The following is a 20,305-nucleotide window of genomic DNA, read 5'->3' as shown; positions in this document are numbered from 1 at the left end:
TTCAATGTTTTAACAATTTGCAGTTTGCATTTTAATCGGGAAAAATAAAGACTTGACACAGGTCATTATTTTATGCCTTGAATCAAATTTTATTGAAACTTCGTATCGTCCGGGTTGTTTCTTCAAAAAGAAAGGTCTATCGTTCTGAAAGGAAATAATTCCATATAGGTATGTAAAAACCATTTATGATATAATATGATGGTTTATTTATGTTTGTTGAAACCCTTCATAAATAATATTTTTTTATATATTCAATATTTCGGAAGTTTTATCCCTCTATTGTGTCCCCTGAATTCAATTGGTTGATGGACATTTACGTGTACCGGTCCTCTTTGGAGGTTTATGTTGGTCGCACCAGAGTCTTGAAAGGTAGGTCTAGGATCTTGGTTTTGAATGAGCGAGGTAAAACGGTTGAACTGTGGGCTCATAAGTCTAATATTGCCGTCGATCCTTTGTTCATTACCTAGATTCAATGGAGAGTTTGCCATTATATTTGTACCAATGTTCATCGTTGGTGGCCTTTCCAAGCTAGCAGTTAGCGATATGTTATCATAATCTAGGGTAACTGAATCCATACGAACACGAATGTCTCTACCGTAGATCGGAAATGGTTTAGTATTCGGTCCATTATTGTTGATTTTATTGCTGTATCCCAAACTCCTGGCCTCTTCCTGTCGTCCAGCATACTCCCTTGGATCCCTATTTCTGGTAAGACATACCCCTTTTCTTTTGTCACAATACAAATCTTGACTACCTGCACATATTGGACATTGTGGGTGAGGCTCGTACTTCACCATGTCTGCTATTCTTTTAGAATAACCATCAATGTTGTAATATCCTCTCAGTCCTACTGATACATCGGTTGAATTTTGAAAACTAATTTCTGGGTCATTTGGTGCTAAAACTGTATCAGTAGTTGGATCAATACCATTCATTATTTGTTGTTTTCTAAACAATTCCCAGATATAGTCGACGAAAGTATGAAGGCAGAAAAAGACTGGGTCATGGGGACTTTCTCCCAAGTTATTTATCACACCATCAACCCAGACATGTTTACTGTTATGTTGACCCTCGACTGAAGCACCAGTATCGGCAAATGGTTCAGAAATTTGTTGAAATCTTGATCTTGACAAAATTATGTTGACTCCAGATTTGGAAAACAAAGCACCATCACTTCCAATATTTCGGAAAAGCTTTCCTAGAGGGGTGTCAAAATTAGCAAACGGACCGGTCTTCACCATCCCAAATCCATTACCAAAATACTTTTCGGTCCATAGAATTGATTGTGTACAATCTTCAATTTCCTGATCAATAGTGGAATCCCAATAAGTAAGTGGTGTGCCAAGTGCAGATTCCATTCTGAAATAGATAATTAGAAACCTTAATAGAAACAGGTATTCTATATAATGATGACATTTGTATAAACAAAACATTCATTCTTCTCATCAAAGTGTAAAGTGCGCTAACACACAATTGGAGTCCTAATGGTGAATTTTTTTGAAAAAAAAAATTTTCCTCTGAAACTACTGAACAAATGTCATCGAAATTTTGTCGTAATGTTTCTTGTTGTATCTAATAAAAAAAAGTGTTTCGTCCCCCGACATCAAGGGAATATGATCTTCATGGCTAAATATAGAATGGTAGGGTAAAATGCAAGTTAATGTCTTATTTTCTTAAACAAAACTACCAACCGATAGAGAAATCTGACTGGTATAAACGAAAAGCTTAGAATGTCAACCTACTTTTTATTTCTAAAAAATTATCAGACAAGTCCTGAAGGTAGATGTTGAAATTAAATTCATTCTGTTACCAATATTTGTGTTTTTTACAGAAACTATAATAGATAGACAGAAACTGTTAACAACATTACTAGATCAATAAAATAACAATTGATTGAAATTTTGCAAATTTTCTTGAAGACTATAACACATAAATAGAAATTGTAAAAAGGAAAACTGATAAGCAATACAAGATATGCTAGACTCAGATCGACGTCCGGTCTTTAGTCGACGTCCGTTCCTCAAATCGACGTCCAAATATGACGTGTCACGTTTTCAAATCAGTGTCCAATATTTTAACCCTCTAATCGACGTCCAATGTGACGTAATGAATCACAAAAACGGCGTCCGATCAATGACGAGACTCTCATCGCGATGTCTAATTTCATTCAATTATTTATTTTTAAGTTGATCATTGTTTATTTTATCTGTATCGTTTTGTCTTTTTGTGAAGTAGCTAACAGAAACTATTACTGTTTTCTTATGTTGTTATCAAAATAAAAGGACAAACATTAGAAAATGACAATAAGGCAATCACCAACATCATATTACTATTGCATGTACATGCATATTAATATTTTGGTGAAAGACGTTCATATTCTCGACCTACGTTGTCGTTTTCCTTTCTTTTTCATATAAATAAATGACATTTGGCTATACATTGGCCGTCGATTTGGAATTGTATTTTATTGCGACGTCAGATTTGGACGTCGATTTGATGAACGGACGTCGATTAGAGACCGGACATCGATCTGAGTCTTACAGATATATCTAAGGTCTATAATAATATAATTATGATTTAAACCATCAATTGAATTCTTGAATTATTGCCCTAGAATGATGTTTTTTATAACCAATTTTAGCGTTTTGGGAAAATATATTTAGAGAACATTTTTGAAAGAAGTCATTCGTAACAGTAAAATGTGATCAACAGGCAAAATTATATCAAATTTTTTTTTATATAGTTCTTAATACTAGTATGACCAGGAACGGCAATTTGATTTGAGAGTGAAGGTTGATTGGAAGATTTGGTAAATATTTTCTTTATCCTGAATTAATCGTTATTTATGTGATCTTGGCATTCACGAAAACAAATAATTTATTGGTCTCAATTTAATTTGCATTCAAAAGGCTTCATATTTTAAAACATTTTTGTTTTCCAAAAAAACTTTAATAGTGAATGATGAAAATAAATATCCATATTGCTTCTTTATTAGCTTAGCGATTTAGCTCCTAGTAGCCTTTTGTTAAAGGTATTACATAGGAACTTTGTAATTCAATAGAAATATTTAAAAATATTCACAATTGAAATTGATTATGTGATGACAACTATATCACAGGTTAGTTTTGGTTTCAGTTTTGTTTGACTTTCTTCATTTAATAGTTTATTTCTTTTAAATTTATATGGTAACCAGATTTTTTGTTTTGTTTTATTTGTTATTCACTTTTACGCCAGTTTGAAGGAACTTATTTGGTTTGTTCTTTTGTTTTTGTTTTTTGTGTTTTTTATTACATATTTATATGCTTGTTTTCCATTTTTTTTAAATTTGGAATCCGTCGTCCGTCGTCGTCTGATAACTTTTAAAAAACTCTTCTCCTCTTAAACAACCAGGCTTAGTTAAACCTAACTTGGCCACAATTATCATTTGGATATCTAGTTTAACAAATGTGTTCGAAGACATTGCTTGCCTACCAAAACTACGAACATGGGTAAAAGAAAACATATGGGGTAAAATGCATGTTTTGTCTTTTCTATTGAAAACCGCTATATACAGAGAAAATCTAACAAAGAAAAAATGTTGAGATCTGCCTATTGTTTGTTTACATTAAAACTGTCAGACATCTTATGTGAGTTATTGCTCTTTAATGACGATTTTTGCAAGTATTTGCGTTTTCCCTAATATCTCAAAAACTATAAAAGATAGATAGAAACTAAAATAAACAAAAATAACTAGCAAGACAAATTTTTAAAGAAGTTAATTGAATGATTAAAATCATCCAATGACTCCTTATTGGAGTTAATGCTTTTTGATAACTATTTTTATCCATTTTTAGTGTTTTTGTCTATTATCTTGAAAACTTGATGGTTAGATAGACACCTAAAATAGCAAAAATGATCATCAAGACAAGATCTTCAAATAAGCCAAATGACAGAAATCGTCCGACGACTCTTTATTGGAGTTATTGTCCATGTATGACGATACATACCAAGTTTGGTGATTTTTGCCTAATATCTTAAACACTATAATAGATAGATGGACGCTTTAAATAGAAAAAATAACCAGAAAGATACGATCTTCAATTAAACCAAATGGTCGAAATCGTCACTTTTACGCCAGTTTGAAGGAACTTATTTGGTTTGTTCTTTTGTTTTTGTTTTTTGTGTTTTTTATTACATATTTATATGCTTGTTTTCCTTTTTTATTTAATTTGGAATCCTTCGTCCGTCGTCGTCTGATAACTTTTAAAAAACTCTTCTCCTCTTAAACAACCAGACTAAAAAGTAAAATCACAAAAATACTGAACTCCGAGGAAAATTCAAGTTAAACCTAACTTGGCCACAATTATCATTTGGATATCTAGTTTAACAAATGTGTTCGAAGACATTGCTTGCCTACCAAAACTACGAACATGGGTAAAAAAAACATATGGGGTAAAAAGCATGTTTTGTCTTTTCTATTGAAAACCGCTATATACAGAGAAAATCTAACAAAGAAAAAATGTTGAGATCTGCCTATTGTTTGTTTACATTAAAACTGTCAGACATCTTATGTGAGTTATTGCTCTTTAAAGACGATTTTTTGCAAGTATTTGCGTTTTCCCTAATATCTCAAAAACTATAACAGATAGATAGAAACTAAAATAAACAAAAATAACTAGCAAGACAATATCTTTAAAGAAGTTAATTGAATGATTAAAATCATCCAATGACTCCTTATTGGAGTTAATGCTTTTTGATAACTATTTTTATCCATTTTTTTGTAATGAATTCAGTTCTACTTCACAATGTTTGAGAGTGTCCATTATTGAGGATGCACATGCACATGCACTCTGTAAAATATGCATAAATACTCACAATATCAAGTAAAGTCGGTGCCATGGTAAAAAATTTGGTCCGAAATGAGAATTAGAAACCGCTATTCCGTGAATGTCTGCAAGGACATTATATTTACTTCTTCCATTCTTGTCAATCTAAAATATATATGAACAATACTTTAATAGACATTTTTAAAGCCTGCAATCCATTCAAGATTCCACATTCCTATACAGAATAAGACCAATACCGTGTCTGGACCTGCGTCGCTGCATGTAATTGATTGAGGTAACATGCATATTAAAGCATAACTTGTCCTTTCTAAAATCACGAAGCCAGACAAAAAAATGTTGATGAAGATTTGCCTTGCAGAATGAGTTGTCAAACTATTGTCAAACAGGAAGTGGCTGCACGGCAGATTTTATAGTTGCTTATACGCTAACATACACCATTATCAAGCTATTGACCTCATAGAAATGCATTCTGTTCGATAAAAGCCAAAATAAGTTGGATGAAAATTTCCTTCTAAAATGAGTGTTGTAAAATTCCAAACTATAGGAAAACAGGAAGTGGCTGCATGTAGAATGGATGGATGGGGTAATCGTAATCGATTGTAATTGATTACATTTTTTCCAGTAATCGAGAGTAATCTGTAATCGAAGATATTTTCGATTACATGTAATCGTAATTTAATCGATTACAGTAAAAATTATGATGTAATCATCGATTACTTTTCGATTACATTTCAATTACTTAAGTAAACTAGTTTGATGAAATATAACCTATTTTAAATGAAAATTTGTATGTATTCATCACTCTATAGTACAGATAAAAAAGAATGTATTAATATGACTTAAGAGTTTATCAAATGGCTTATTTCTATCTTTTTTCTCAAGCTGCATTCCTCCTACCAAATTTTACTGTATATCCAGCTTTTGAAACAAATCACTTTACTTGCTTGTCAATAGTTTAAGACCTTTTATACTAAAATTAGAAAATAGGTTTAAAATAAGAAATGAGATTTAGGTTAAGTTCTGAACTACATCATATACATTGAAGTAAAATTTATTTGTATTTAAATTCCTTAAAGCAAAATTTTCAATACGAGTTGGAATTTTAGCTTAGAATTGATAAACAGTTGATTTATCATAATGTTGTGATATCAATCATACCTTATATAAGAATGCCGGGTTTTGATTGGTTGGTAGCCAGTGTATATTTCGCATATTCTATCCTTTTTTCCTCATTTCAAACGAATTTGTCTGTTTTTCACCACTGCCGGTGAATATGCCTCAAATTCCCCTCAATGCCGTAGTATTTGCCATTTTAGATATACCTTTTTTACCCTCGCGAAATTATTCGGAACCTTTCTCACCTTATCCCGATTAGTAAGGCAACATCACTTAGCAATATTGATTGATAGAGGTAATCCGAAAACTGTAAACAAAATTGTCAGACAACACGACTGCATGGCACCAATCTCGTGATCGTATATTGAAGAATGCTGGTGTATATAAAGTGGGAAAAAACGTCTATACAAATGAATGATTTAATGATGGAGACAATGACGTTTACACATAGATACCATGACGTTACATAAAGACAGTGCTAACGCGTATAAGTACAAGTATAATTCCCGCGGTACTATGATAGTCTCTACTTATCCTCAAAATTGTGCTTAAATATGTTTATGGATTACAGCTTACTAGTAAAAAAAAATATTTCCCTTCACCTGTAGATAGAGTTTCAATCAAAATCTATTCGGTGTAATTAAACAGATATATCATGTTACGGAGGGGTATTTGCGAAAAAATACCAGTCTTTGGACCAAATTTCCCTTGCCTTGTGGCTCGGGAAATTTCACAGTCTCTTGACAAGTATTTTCGCAAATACCCCTCCGTAACATGATATATCTGTTCAAAACATTAAGAAAGTACACAAAATCCTTTTGACAATAAACCTATGGCTATGCATTGAAATTCATGTTCAGAAACAGATACATGTATCCCATTTTGACACGGAAAATATATAGTGTTTATAATTTTGAATAGAGAATTAAAAATTCTAAACAAACTTCTTGTCTTTACTAATCAGATGATCAAAGACTTTAAATCAATAAGATGCAGACTTTGTTTTGATTTCAATTATGTCTAATTAAGAAGGAGATTTATATTATATCGCCTCAGGTTATAAATTGTACTCCATTGGCAGTTTTATAACCTGTAATTAGGTAGGTTATCCAAACAAAAGGATTAATGTATGCACGTAATTATACATCATAAATTTCCATCTGTAAAATTAGCTGAACTAATTATAATTAGTTATATTAATTCTACTTTTTTATTTTTTTTTAATAGGAAACTTCCAACATTGTAATGAACTATATTCAAATCTACCTCTTAATAATGAGTAAAAACAAAAAACCTAACTTAAGTCAGTACGACAGCAAAATTTAACAAAATATGGAGAAAATAACCTCAAATATATAGAAGTGATTGATGCAATGCAATGTCATTTAAAGAACTTTATCACACTCACTCATGTTGAAACCACAATTTCAAGAATTTTTTTAAATTTCGGATCCTCAGTAAGTGCTTCCATCTAGAAAACAACTGTCAACATAAAATTTGGAAACAATGCTTTAAATGCTGTTGTTGTAAAGTTCTAAATTTCCACTATACATACCTTGAGCAACATAATTGTGTTTAACTTACTTTATTGTATTTTTGTAATTTTACATAGATAAGAAGATGTGGTGTGAATGCCATTAAGACACCTCTCCATCCAAGTTAAAATGTATAAAAAAAAGTGTCTTGTTTTCAAGTTTCATGCTCTGTGCATGTAACTTTAACATGCTAATGAGTGCTATAAAAATAATTATTATATTTTATATATTCACGCAATATTTCGCTGAACAAATAAGCTTCATCAGGTGCGTGCAGCCATCCAGGTAAAATCGGATGCTGTTAGGAAATTTTTGCAGCTTGTCGTACATGTCCTTCAAACATACTTTTGCAGCTTATTGTTCATTGCAATCAATAGATCAAAACAAATAATTGTGTTCGTTAAATAGTATGAAGTTAAAGAATTATTTCTTTGGTTTTTGATAAAACTGTTTTTTATCTCTCTCATTCAGTCCATCAGGTTCAGGAGTACATAGCTGATGCCTCCAAAATCTCTCTCTCTCTGTTTTCTACTTTGGGTGTCCCAATTTTGGTTTACCTCTATTATTTAAAAATAGATATTTTCAAAAAAGTATGTCCTGTTCTTGAGAGGTGTCTCGTGATTGGGCAGTTTCTTACTTTGGTATAAAATAACCGTATATGTATATGTACGCCTGGTTTTTACTGTTCTTTGCTTTATAGATAAGAAGATGTGGTATGAGTGCGAATGAGACAACTTTCCATCCAAGTCACATTGTATAAAAAGTTAACAATCATAGGTCAAAGTACGGCCTTCAACACGGAGCCTTGGCTCACACCGAACAGCAAGCTATAAAGGACCTCACAATGACTGGTGTAAAACAATTCAAACAGGAAAACCAACGGTCTAAACTATATAAAAACGAGAAACGAGAACCACCAATGAATTACACCAACAAACGACAACCACTGTACAACAGGCTCCTGACTTAGGACAGGTGAATAAAAGTGCAGCGGGTTTAAACGTTTTAACAGGCACCAACCTTCACCCTAACCTGAGACAGTAGTGTAACATTACAACATAAAAAGATACACTAAAAAATATCAATTGAAATGGCTTAACTCGACCAAAAAGACATATAAACAAAAACAAGTAAACATACACTGAACGAATAAGTTTGATTTATGGCACAATATGAATACAATATTAAAACGTAGGTCCATATATAACATAGAAATTACAGGTAGTAATAAAAAAGATGAAGGAAGACTGTCAATAAGACAACTCTTACCTAGGACAAAATGGCGTTAATAAAACAACGTACACAGGTAAATTTAGATATAATAATTTTGTTGTAAGGTGTACGGAAGATAACATTTTTTACAAAATTAATAAATTTGTTGTTCAGAGTACGAGTACAGAATTGAAAATTTATCGTCATACTAAATACTTATCAAAGGTGGTACATATTTAAAAAAAAGTAAGACAAGATATAACACAAAATAAGTAAACACTGAATTACAGAAATGCATTACAAATTGTGTCAACAGGTCAAATTAACACGAAAGTACGATTTGAGAGTACTCTCAGTTACTGAAAGCTAGTTAAAAGCCAAAAACAATTAACAATAAAAATCATGCATCAGAGACAAAAATCAATTAAAACACATCCCAGGTATTTAGTGTTTTAACGCCTTGGACAGTCAAAGAAGACATGACTTGTGCAATGCCAAAATAAAAGTATCGACAGGCAGTTTGGATCGTTAGGATTTAACCTTATAATAAATATGTATCATATCATATATAGATAAAGTAATCTCTGAATAGAAAATTAACGTGGATGTGTATCTATACATCACAAAAAAACATTCGAAAAGAATACAAATTTAGTTGTGTTTTGATTTGTTGATGACAAAATCGGTTTCTATCATGTAATTGACAGTAATCGAAAAGTAATGTAGTTACTTTTGATAAAGTAATCGATTGCAATCGATAACATACAAAAGCAGAGTAATCGATTAATAATGGATTAAACAAAAATCTTTCAAGTGATCGATTATTAATCGATTATATTTGTCAGTAATCGTGCCCATCCCTGGTAGAATGTGTCTAAAACTCTTCAAATCACAATTATCAAGTTGCATACCAAATATAAATTATTCCATTCTAAAGACGCCAAGGAAAGTTTGACGAAAAGTTTCCTTGTATACTGAATATAATCCTTATAACGTGTCTCTTTCAAATCAGAAATCTCGTCAGATGTTCACTGATGTCACATTTTAATGATCTTTATTATTTAGAAAATAAAGTATATTGATGGCAGATCTTTGATTTTTTCTGTTTTATTAATTCACACCTTCTATAGACTCGGACGGTTAAGAGCTTAATATGTTGTATAGAAATCATTTTTTCAGGACCATATGTTCCCCTCTAGCTGTCTTTTGCTATATTTTTGTCATTGTGGTTCTGTCTAATTGACCTTAACCCCACAACTCCATTGATTCATAATATTGTTCAAACCTTGCTGTGAAATCGAACATTCATGGTTGGTCAAACTAAAGACCACTAGAAACTATTAAACACAGCAGGACAGAAATGTAAAAGGTGGTAATAAGCTCCTTCTCACAATGATATGGATGGAGGTATACGTACAAAATATCATGGCATCGTTAAGCAAGAGGCTCCTAAGAGCCTGAATCGTTCACCTGGATTTTTTTTGTAGATCTTGCATCAATGATTAGTTTGCTGTTTAAAGTATATTAATGCGTGCTTAAACATACCATTAAAAGATTCTCTCTACCTACCATAGTTTTTGAAGAAAAAAACTAAAAATAAATCTCAAAAATCATCTTTCAAGGGCATTAACTCGTATAAGGGATCAATAAATGCTTTGGGTCATTTTAATTATTTATAGGTCTTACTCTCCTGAAAATTTTTTTCTTTTTAAAGTTTTTTCTCTATCTATCATAATTTCTGCAAAAACATAAAACAATTCGTTAAAATCATCTTTCAAGGGCAATAACTCCTATAAGGGGGCAATGAAGATTTCGGTATTGTTTGACATATTTGTAGGTTGTACCTTGCTGATCATTTTTGCTGATTAAAATTTATCTCTATCTATTAGAATTTCTGCTAAAAAAAATGAAAAATGAAAAAAAAATGTCTTTTAAGGGTAATTACTCTAATAAGGGTTTAATTGACGATTTCGGTCATCATGACCAATTTGTAGGTCTTACTTTGCTGGACATTTTTTGCAATCCAGTTTTCTGTCCATCTTTCATAGTTTCAGAAAACACTTAAAATTTGATAAAAACAAAAGAAGGCTTTTAAAGGAAATAAATCCAATCAATCGATTAATTCGGTCCTTAGACATATTGGTAGATCTTACTTTGCTGACCTTTTTTGCTGTTAAAATTTTTTTTATCTATATTTTTTTTCAAGATAATAACAAAAACCTGAGCAATTTTATAAAAATAATTATTGCGAGGGGGGGGGATAGCTCTAAATTGGGTTGTCCGATTCGCCTGAAAATCTTGGCCTGCTGATCATTTTCACCCCGTTAGCTCTAACTGCATTAGTTTTTGAGATATAAGCCAAAAACTGCATTTTACCCCTACTTTCTATTTCTAGCCATGGCGGCCATGTTAGTTGGAAGACTGGACTAAAAAACACCAACTATATAAAAGATACCATAAGGATCATTCACACCAAGTTTGGTTGAAATAAGTTGAGTGGTTTCAGAGAAGAATTTTGAAAAAGTTTAAGACGACGACGACGACGACGACGACGACGATGACGGACGCCAAGTGACGGCAATAGCTCAGCTGTATTTGGCAAAACCTTTCAAAATTTTGGGTCCTCAATGCTCTTAAACTTGTACTTTATTTGGCCTTTTTAATTATCTTAATTCGAGCGTCACTGAGGAGTCTTTTGTAGACGAACCGCGCGTCTGGTGTACACAAATTTTAATCCAGGTATCTATGATGCGTTTATTCACCTAGCCCTGTGGCCCAGGTGAGCTACTAACGCCATAGAATCAAACTTATAGAAAGATGTATAAACATTTATGGGTTATCAATGTGTTATAAATTCTTAATTTATTTTGGAAGGTACTTGTACCCATTTCTTACCGTTTCATACTTAAGCCTTCTAACATTTCTAGCATAATCAGCCCAGTGTTGGTATGGTGCAGCTCTTACTTCACGTCTCAATCTCCTTGGAAATAATCCAACGTCCCTCTTATGTCTGGTTTTATCTAAGTTATCAGCATCACTTATGACTTTCCTGAATACGGATCTGATATAGTTTTGTTCGTCGCGTGTCAAGTTCTTTGTCCAACTGTGAGTATGGTCGATTGAAACGAAACCATCCAAGCAATGGTTCTGTACAGCTTGTACTATATCCTTAGGAGTATTCGGTCTGACAAGAAAATCAGTGCATTCTGCAAAGGTTTTCGGGAAAGGAAATTTTGAAAATTTTTCATAGGGGGTATTCTGTAAGTCATGAATTGAATTGCAGCCGACACAGGTAAGAAAGAAGAACACGGCGTACACGTGAGGAATGCACATCTGTAAAACAAATTGAGCAGGTAAATAGTTTTTTTACTACACATACTAATTATTTCATTTTTTTCAATGCATAATATTATGTTTAATAAGAAAAAAATGCATATGGCAAGATCTTGAATTAAAAATCAATGGTAACATATTTTAATTAGTCAGTGCTTCACCACATTAAATATATTTTGAAAGAAAATCAATTTAGAACACATTTTTTTATTTACTTTATAAGTAGTTTTAATCTTTCTCTACTTTTACTACTGTAAACTTGTATTTAGTTTTTAGAGAATAAAGTATCTATCTACCATTGTGTTCGTACACAGTTTAATATCAGTACATTTAATGTCTCTTCTTGAATTCATACACCAAATGTGATAACTTTTTAAGTTTTTGTATTCGAGCGTCACTGATGAGTCTTTTGTAGACGAAACGCTCGTTTGGCGTACACTATTTTAAACAAGGTATATATGAAGAGTTTATTTCTATATTCAGTCTTTGATTCATATAATCGGAAAGATACAAATAGTTGGGTTTTTTATGTTTTTTTTTTTTTGTGTGGCACACCTTATCAAAATAGACATTATCTTAGTTAATCAAATTGTCATTTAAAAAATCTGAAAGCAAATTTATTTCTGCAACTCATATAAAATCTTTTTCTGTAATTAAAAAGAAAAGGTAACTTTTCACTTTCTACACCGTTGATAATTTAATTAAAGTTGTTGCTCCTCGACATCATCTATGTACGTTTCAGCAATAAAGTTAATCGACATGTTGTGGGTATTCCTATAGACACCAATGAAAAAACATGGGTAGATGAATAATTGTTTTTTAAAACATTAGTTATGTTTTGAGAAGTTCCTACATAATTGTAGAAGATTATTTTAAGTATTGAAATAGCAAAACTGTATGGTCATATTGAAATAATATTATTTAATCCATGAAATTTGTGTGACGTGCAAAATGTTTCGATTATAATTTTTGATAAAATATTTTAAGACAAATAGTATTCTACATTTACATGGATATAAAACCTGTTTTGCGAGACTGATTAAAGACTAACACTTATATTTTTAGCTATTACAATTTTTAAATGCATCTATTCAAATACACTTAGTATAACTAGCATTTAGATTATTCTGCTTCATATCTTCACTTACATCTAAAAATTTATAATAAGGGTCAGTTGAGAACTGAACTTTTTAGCCAAAGAGGTCATTTCAATTTTCCTAATGTGATTTTTCCTTTTCTATGTAGATCAACATTCCAGCAGCGCCTGCATGTGGAATGAATGAAAATACCACCTCATAAATGTAATACATCCGCAGTGCTTTCCTGGATTTATAATAAACTTTTTCAGGATCGCTTATACCATAACATTTGAAAGCAAACGACCTTATATAAGTCCTGAATACGTGAAAAGCTAGGAGGCCAAAAGGAACCTAAACAGTTTATCTAAGGTGTTATTTTGCATGAAAGAATTTGAACCTTATTTTCTTAAAAATATATTTGTGTATTAAAGGAAGATTTATGAAAAGTATGTTATAAATCATGTCAGTAACGAAGCTCTGAATACTGAGCTGATGATACCCTCGAGTATACATTTCCCAGTTGATACGATCCAATGACTGCGTTTCCTATAATGATTTCCTTAACAGAGTATTACTGATTACATGATAGCTATTGCATCAAGGGTGCATTGAAGTCATCCCTTCTTGAGTTCACCCTCAACCCCAGTTATTGGTGGACATTATGTTGCACAATCTTTAGTTTCCTGTTTGAGTTTTGGTGCACAATCTTTAGTTTCTTTTCTAAAGTGTTGTTATAGTTATTTGTCCTTTTGTCTTTTTTCTATTATACCCATTACAATTAGTATTTATCTATTGCCCCCGTGATATCTTATCTCTCTTTTTTCTTATACGAAATAAAAATACTCACTTTCATATGTGCTACTTCAGTAAACGTGCGTACTATCCAAACCTGAATGACAATTTGCGCAAGTATAATCCAAGCAACAATTAAAAATTTGATAGTAATGTATGATACATCTTTCTGCAAAAAAATTGTTTTTGTTAGTCTTTGTGGTTACCAATTCCGAGAATGATTCAATTTTTTTAAATATGAATTGCCAATCTATTATGCACATTGTAAATTAGATTTTTTTCAATGTAACATGCATCATTCTGAGTAATTGCCTCCCATATACTTCTTGAAATTACTTAATCTTCAAGAAAGGAACTGATTCATTTCCATTTTCGTTATAAGAACAATAAGTTTGAATTTTGTCCTGTAAAAATTAATATCTTGGAAAAAGAGAGGCGAAGGATACCAAAGGGACATTCAAACTCATAAGTCGAAAATAAACTGACAACGCCATGGCTAAAAAAGGAAAAGACAAACAGACAAACAACAATACACAAAATAACATTGAAAACCAAAGACTGAGCAACACGAACCCCACCAAAAACTTGGGGTGATCTCAGGTGCTCCGGAAGGGTGAGCAGATCCTGCTCCACATGTGGCACCCGTCGTGTTGCTCATGTAAGTACAAACCCGGTTCTTTCTCTTAATTAGGATATTATACGTATTTTGTATGTAAAGTTTTATTTTATTAGCATGATTAGTGATCGTAATTGCAACCACAAAGTTTATACATGTATTAATCTGTTTAACGACTTCACGAGTATGAATAGTTTTTACATGTAAAAACCCGTTAAACGACGGCACGAACAGGAATTTCTTCAACTATAAAATAGTTGTGGTTGGAAGTCTTGATCTTCACTATAATTTGGGGTTTTTTTTCATTGGAATAAGTGATAAAGAATAATTTACGGTGTCTTTTATATGTGAACTCGGCCGATTCACTCACAATCTGAATGATTGAAAAATAAGAAGATGCGTTATGATTGCCAATGAGACAATTATTCATAAACTAATTAGTTAAAGATCCCCGTACGGTCTTTATCAAAGAACAAAACCAATACTGTATACAAAGCATAGAATGCCCCAGTATGACAAAATGTGAAAAAGTTCCAATTAGAAAAAAACTTGTTTGAACTATACTACAACAATGAACAAAAAACAAATAAGGAAAACGGCAACCAATGACACCCACCGGATTACTGTTTCCTGGCTTGTGTCCTTATTCCTATTGAGACGTTTTGACTAAGTGTGAATTCGCTGGCAGGTGACGGATTCAAAGCAGGAAACGCTTACCCTGTCGACACTCAAGGTCTTGCTCCTTTTAAGTTCATTGGATATCCTCAGTTTTTGTTTGTTGCCATGATTTAAATCGATTTACGAGATTTGAACATCAGTAAACTACTGTCACCTTAATTTGGGACCATTTCATAGTATAAAGCGGCTTTCGACATGTTTGCGTGCGCTCAATTGTAAAAATCAATCAGGAAGGGTTTGACATTTAGTTAGTTATGGAGTCGCTTGAGTTGACAAATCAAGATATCATTAATACTATATCACATACTGTTTCCGTGTTATTGTCTGTAAAACGAAAATTTTCCTCATTTTATTCAATCCAAATTATTATTACAGCTGCCGTCCTATCATTGAAAATGATAAGTAAATTTCTTTATTTTTGCCTGGCCTCAAACAATTTCTAACAACTGACTGAAAGACTTTTTTGGTATAACGCTACTTTCAGCACTATTTTCTATTTCGTAACGGCCAGTTATTATTAGTGGAGGAAGACGGAGTGCCGGAGAGAACCACCGACCTTCGGTAGGAAAACTGACGAATGCTAGCCAATTATGATTGGAGTCGAAAGTAAGCACCTGTCACTCATTGTATCACTAGCATGTCAATACTGAGATTGTGAGTTCAATCTCAGTGTTGACATGCTAGTGATACAGTAGTTGAACTACTTAGACGAGTTGGTTGACCGTTATGGAATAACCGTTTCACAGATGATATCGGATATGTTCCTTATGTCGTAACTACAATACCCTTCCCTTTTCACGAATGTGACCTACCGAATTAGACTATTTACCGGATTTGTAATAACATAAGCAACACGACGGGTGCCACATGTGGAGCAGGATCTGCTTACACTTCCGGAGCACCTGAGATCACCCCAAGTTTTTGATGGGGTTCGTTTTGCCTAGTCTTTAGTTTTCTATGTTGTGTCATCTGTACTATTATTTGTCTGTTTGTCTTTTTATTTTTGGCCATGGCGTTGTCAGTTTGTTTTCGATCTATGAGTTTGACTGTCCCTCTGGTATCTTTCGTCCCTCTTTAAGGGCACTCGGCAACTGGGGTCTCTTGACAACTGCTAATGACAAACGATAGCTTTCAAAACTAATCAATCAATAAATGATTGTTTAACTCTTAAAACCAACATTAAACGATAACACAATTAGCATCTTAACAAACCAAAATGTCTTTTAAATAAAGTTTTATGAAAAAATCTACTTCTGTATGTTTAATGTATTCACAACTACTATAATCAAAATGAAACAGCTTAGTTGTCGTAAAGTTAAAAGATATTCATTTCTAGTTCCCGCGCGTTGTTTTACGGTCACCTATTGGATTACTTTTACAACCGAAACGAGCTATATTGAGAGACCCACAAAGGGTACATGTTCTTACACTAAATATTGATTGTTCTTAAACTGTCATAGCTTTTGAGTATAAATAAGTTTATCTTTATCTTAATACGTAATGTCTGCACATTGGATTAAAACATTTTCCCAAAAACATGTAAAGTCACAATTAGAAAAAGATGCATCTGATTACACTGTAACAGGTTAATGTTGACATAATAACAGACAAAGTATCACATGCTACTATTAATCGGTTCAGTGCTCGAGATTTATTATTATTATACATTGTACAAAGGTATAACAATATTTTTAATTCATCTATTAATATGTATATGTTGAAAAACATATATCAAAAAAAGAAAGAAAGCATAAATCAAAATAATAAGGGGACGATCATTCAGTTAAAATTAACGGAACAGGAGGAAATGTTTGAAATCGATGAGCTTAAAAAATTCAAATAAACATTCACGCAGCATTGTCGTAGATGGGAATCCTCAAAGCAAAATATTCAGTTTAAGCGAAATGGACCGCATTGACCAGAATTACCTCTTTCATTTGTCATAAAAATAATAATATAGATCCAGTAACTTTTTCTATACTTTTGCAGGTAATAATAACTGTAAATGTTTAAACTAATATTACTTCCAGTAATTTAGAACAAAACAATTAATATTTTTAAGGAAAGAAATGCAATTTAAACAACAAAAAAGCGAAACATATTAGGCCAATCCATTCGACAAATACCTGACAAAAGACTACTTTTTAATATCTTATTTCTGGTTGAATAATGGGATTATGATTTCTGTCTCTTTGTCAAATACCTAACATCTCCTTTATCTATATTCTACAACAATAGCAGCCTTAGTTACTTTCCATAAACTGTATAGTTTTTACATGTATACATATATGCAACGAAATTCATTGAAAAATTACGAGCCGTGATTTGTGTTCACAGACAAAGACAACGGTGATTTTGCACCGTAGCGACATAATTCATGTAAATCTTAAATGATATTTCCATGGATTAAATTTGTTAACATGATATTTGCATGTTCATGAAAATTTTCTCGTTTGGAGTTTTCAGTGTGACTTCATGTGAACACAATTTAAAAGAAAAATTTTGGATGTCACAAATTTCAGTGAAAAACATAACAACTTTTCAAAAGTCAAACATTCACTTATAAGTCATTTAATCTGGGTAATTGAAAAATAAATGAAAGATTTAATTTTTGAAACAAATGAGAAGAAGCTGTGGAGAAGTTTGTTTTAAATGGTGCAAATTTCAAATATATTACATCAATATAACAATAAGAAGCTGTAGTATGATTGCCAAGAGTTCCAATGAAGTGGATGTAAGCAATTTTAAATCAGTTTATTTTGGTTTTATCGTGGTAAAACTTAAGGTTGTATAGCAATGCAGTCAACATTTCCCTCATACAATCTATCAACCAACTAAATAACAGTCTGATATTACAGTAGAAATAAATTTAGTTGATTTTGAATTAATGCAACATCACCACAAGTTTTGTGTGTCACTATTTGCTTTTTCGTCGCTAAGAGTTACATTTTTTGTGTAGTAAAATTTATTGATGAATGTTCATTTTAAGGAGGAATTTTAAATTACCATTGAATAAAATCCACTGAAGACAATATCTATTGTATTTATGCAATGTGATAGTTTACATTACAAGCACTTTAATACCCTGACCAACATCAACTTTTTTATAATAAAAGGTTGTATTTCTTTGCAATAACACAGAACTGAAAAAAAATTAAACATTCCATTTCAAATTTTCCACTTTATAGTTCTTATTTGAATAATATAGAGTATTGTACATGTTAATCTTAAACATATTTAACATCCTTGGCTTTAAATTATTCGGCTTTGGGCGTTTTCTGCTGAAGTTAAGTCCAGAAAAGGCCAGAAAAACGCTTCGGACTCATGAAATGGTTAACTTGTTGTTTTCATTTTTTATAGCACTGGGTCGATACGTCTGCTTGTGATCTATTAGTTCCCGAGGATATCATCAGATCAGAAGGTAAATCATCTCGGATTTGTTATTTTTCATCTACAAATAGTCAATACGGATTGATCTGGTAAGATCTTAGCCAGGTGAAATTTTCGATTTCTATCCAATTTTCGAGGATTGGATACCGTGTTGTTAGTGAATGAAATTTGTAGTGTAGGTCATCACAGTTGTTGACAGACCGTTTAACTGTACAAACTTCAAAGTTTATAACGGTTGATGATGTTTGCACGAGAGAAGCCTTAATTTATGTTTTTTTTTCTGTAACACTGCTTTGATTCAATGATTTTCGATAAGTGATTTGGATGACACAACTGGGCAGAAAGAGTTAGAAGTTTGTCATTGTGTTTGCTGTACAAATCTGTTGACATGTTTTGTTTGTTGATTAGCTCGTCATTTTTTTATAAGTTTAAAATAGTCAAATATTTAGCCTTCAGCATCACTACAGCGACATTAACTGTCAATCTGGATCTGGTGCAGAAAAATTGGTACCATTAATGTTATAAAAGATGGTATAGAGAAATTTTGCTTTTCTAATTCGCTATATCCAAAATATAAAAACACATTATAAATTTCGTGCTAGAAGCGATATTTTTCCATGTTACCTTGTGTAATCGCATGAATTCATTATCATATTTTAAAATCAGCATAGAAAACAGGTAGGGCAATGCCTTTTTATATGTTCGTCTTACTAAATCCACTATCAAGTAACACACCTTCAATAATTTCTCTAATTTTCCTGAATTTTGATATATTGTATTGTAATAGTGATATTCAGAAACATTTTTTCGTGTTGGCACATGTATATTTCATATTGAAATAAGTTTTAGAAATTATAAAATTATCAGATTTGCAACTGATGTATATTAAACTCATCATAGATACCAAGATTTAAATTGTGTACGCTATACGCGTGTTTTGTCTGTAAAAGACTCATCAGTGACGCTCGAATCAAAAAAGTTAAAAAGTCCAAATAAAGTACGAGTTTGAAGAGAATTGAGGACCCAGAATGTTTCTTTGATAAATCCAAATCTGCGGATCCATACTACTTCTTTCAGTGGACTTTTTGACGACGTAACTCTACTTAATAGTTTATCAACGGACTGTGTCCATGATAACCCTAATGAAGTCCTTGTTTTTTGTATTTTACCTAGTATTTTGAGGTGTTTTATTGATATTTTTGGCAGAATTATAGGTGATTCTTGAACTATCGTGTGGGTATTCGAAAATCAAGCATTCAGGACTCGTTTCTTCAAGACATTCAAAGTGGACATCTTTAGTTTAAACATATTTTATTGTGCAGAAACTAACCAAACGGATGAGACACAAGTTTTACAACTGAGTAATGTGATCTCCAGTACATACAAAATTTACAAGTAATAGAACATTAAAAGAAATATATAAATACTTTTAATAACGTTTGAAGACGTTGAAAATGAAGTGGAAAATGGTTTAGGTATATAAAACTTTGCGATTCGATGATTTTACACAACTAATCAAACGCACTTTTTGATCATTTGGTGTTCCTTTAAGTACATTAAACACGTATATACCTGACATAACGCATACAATAGTGTAACAATGTACACGAATTAGAAGGATATTCAACTTCAATATAAGTTTTGGAAAAAAGTATAATACACATAGTTCTAGACTGTAACATGTGTAAGTACAATCCTTGTCTTAATAGCTATTATAAGATTACTTAG

The 20,305-nt window shown here is 32.0% G+C and overlaps 1 protein-coding gene across 1 annotated transcript; it reads right to left on the bottom strand.

The window, feature by feature from the left end:
- On the bottom strand, positions 1-14,021 carry LOC127729407 (tyrosinase-like protein 1). Its single transcript, XM_052237238.1, has 4 exons — positions 13,949-14,021; positions 11,585-12,022; positions 4,855-4,970; positions 1-1,359 (listed from the first exon to the last, which is right to left on the bottom strand). The coding sequence occupies exons 1-4, from the start codon at positions 13,952-13,954 to the stop codon at positions 252-254; spliced, it is 1,668 nt and encodes a 555-aa protein (XP_052093198.1). The 5' UTR covers positions 13,955-14,021; the 3' UTR covers positions 1-251.
- Positions 14,022-20,305: the final 6,284 nt, after the last annotated feature.

The sequence above is a fragment of the Mytilus californianus genome, unplaced genomic scaffold, assembly GCF_021869535.1.
Source record: "Mytilus californianus isolate M0D057914Y unplaced genomic scaffold, xbMytCali1.0.p SCAF_2, whole genome shotgun sequence".
Classification (NCBI taxonomy): domain Eukaryota; kingdom Metazoa; phylum Mollusca; class Bivalvia; order Mytilida; family Mytilidae; genus Mytilus; species Mytilus californianus.
The sequence above is the reverse complement of the archived record's forward strand: the minus strand, read 5'-3'. Positions and strand labels throughout refer to the sequence as shown.

Excerpts from the sequence above, each read along its gene's own strand:
- LOC127729407 (XM_052237238.1), bottom strand. Across the intron at positions 4,971-11,584 it reads GAAGGCTTAAGTATGAAACG|ATTGACAAGAATGGAAGAAG; the intron begins GTAAGAAATGGG and ends TATATATTTTAG. Across the intron at positions 1,360-4,854 it reads CACCGACTTTACTTGATATT|AATGGAATCTGCACTTGGCA; the intron begins GTGAGTATTTAT and ends TATCTATTTCAG.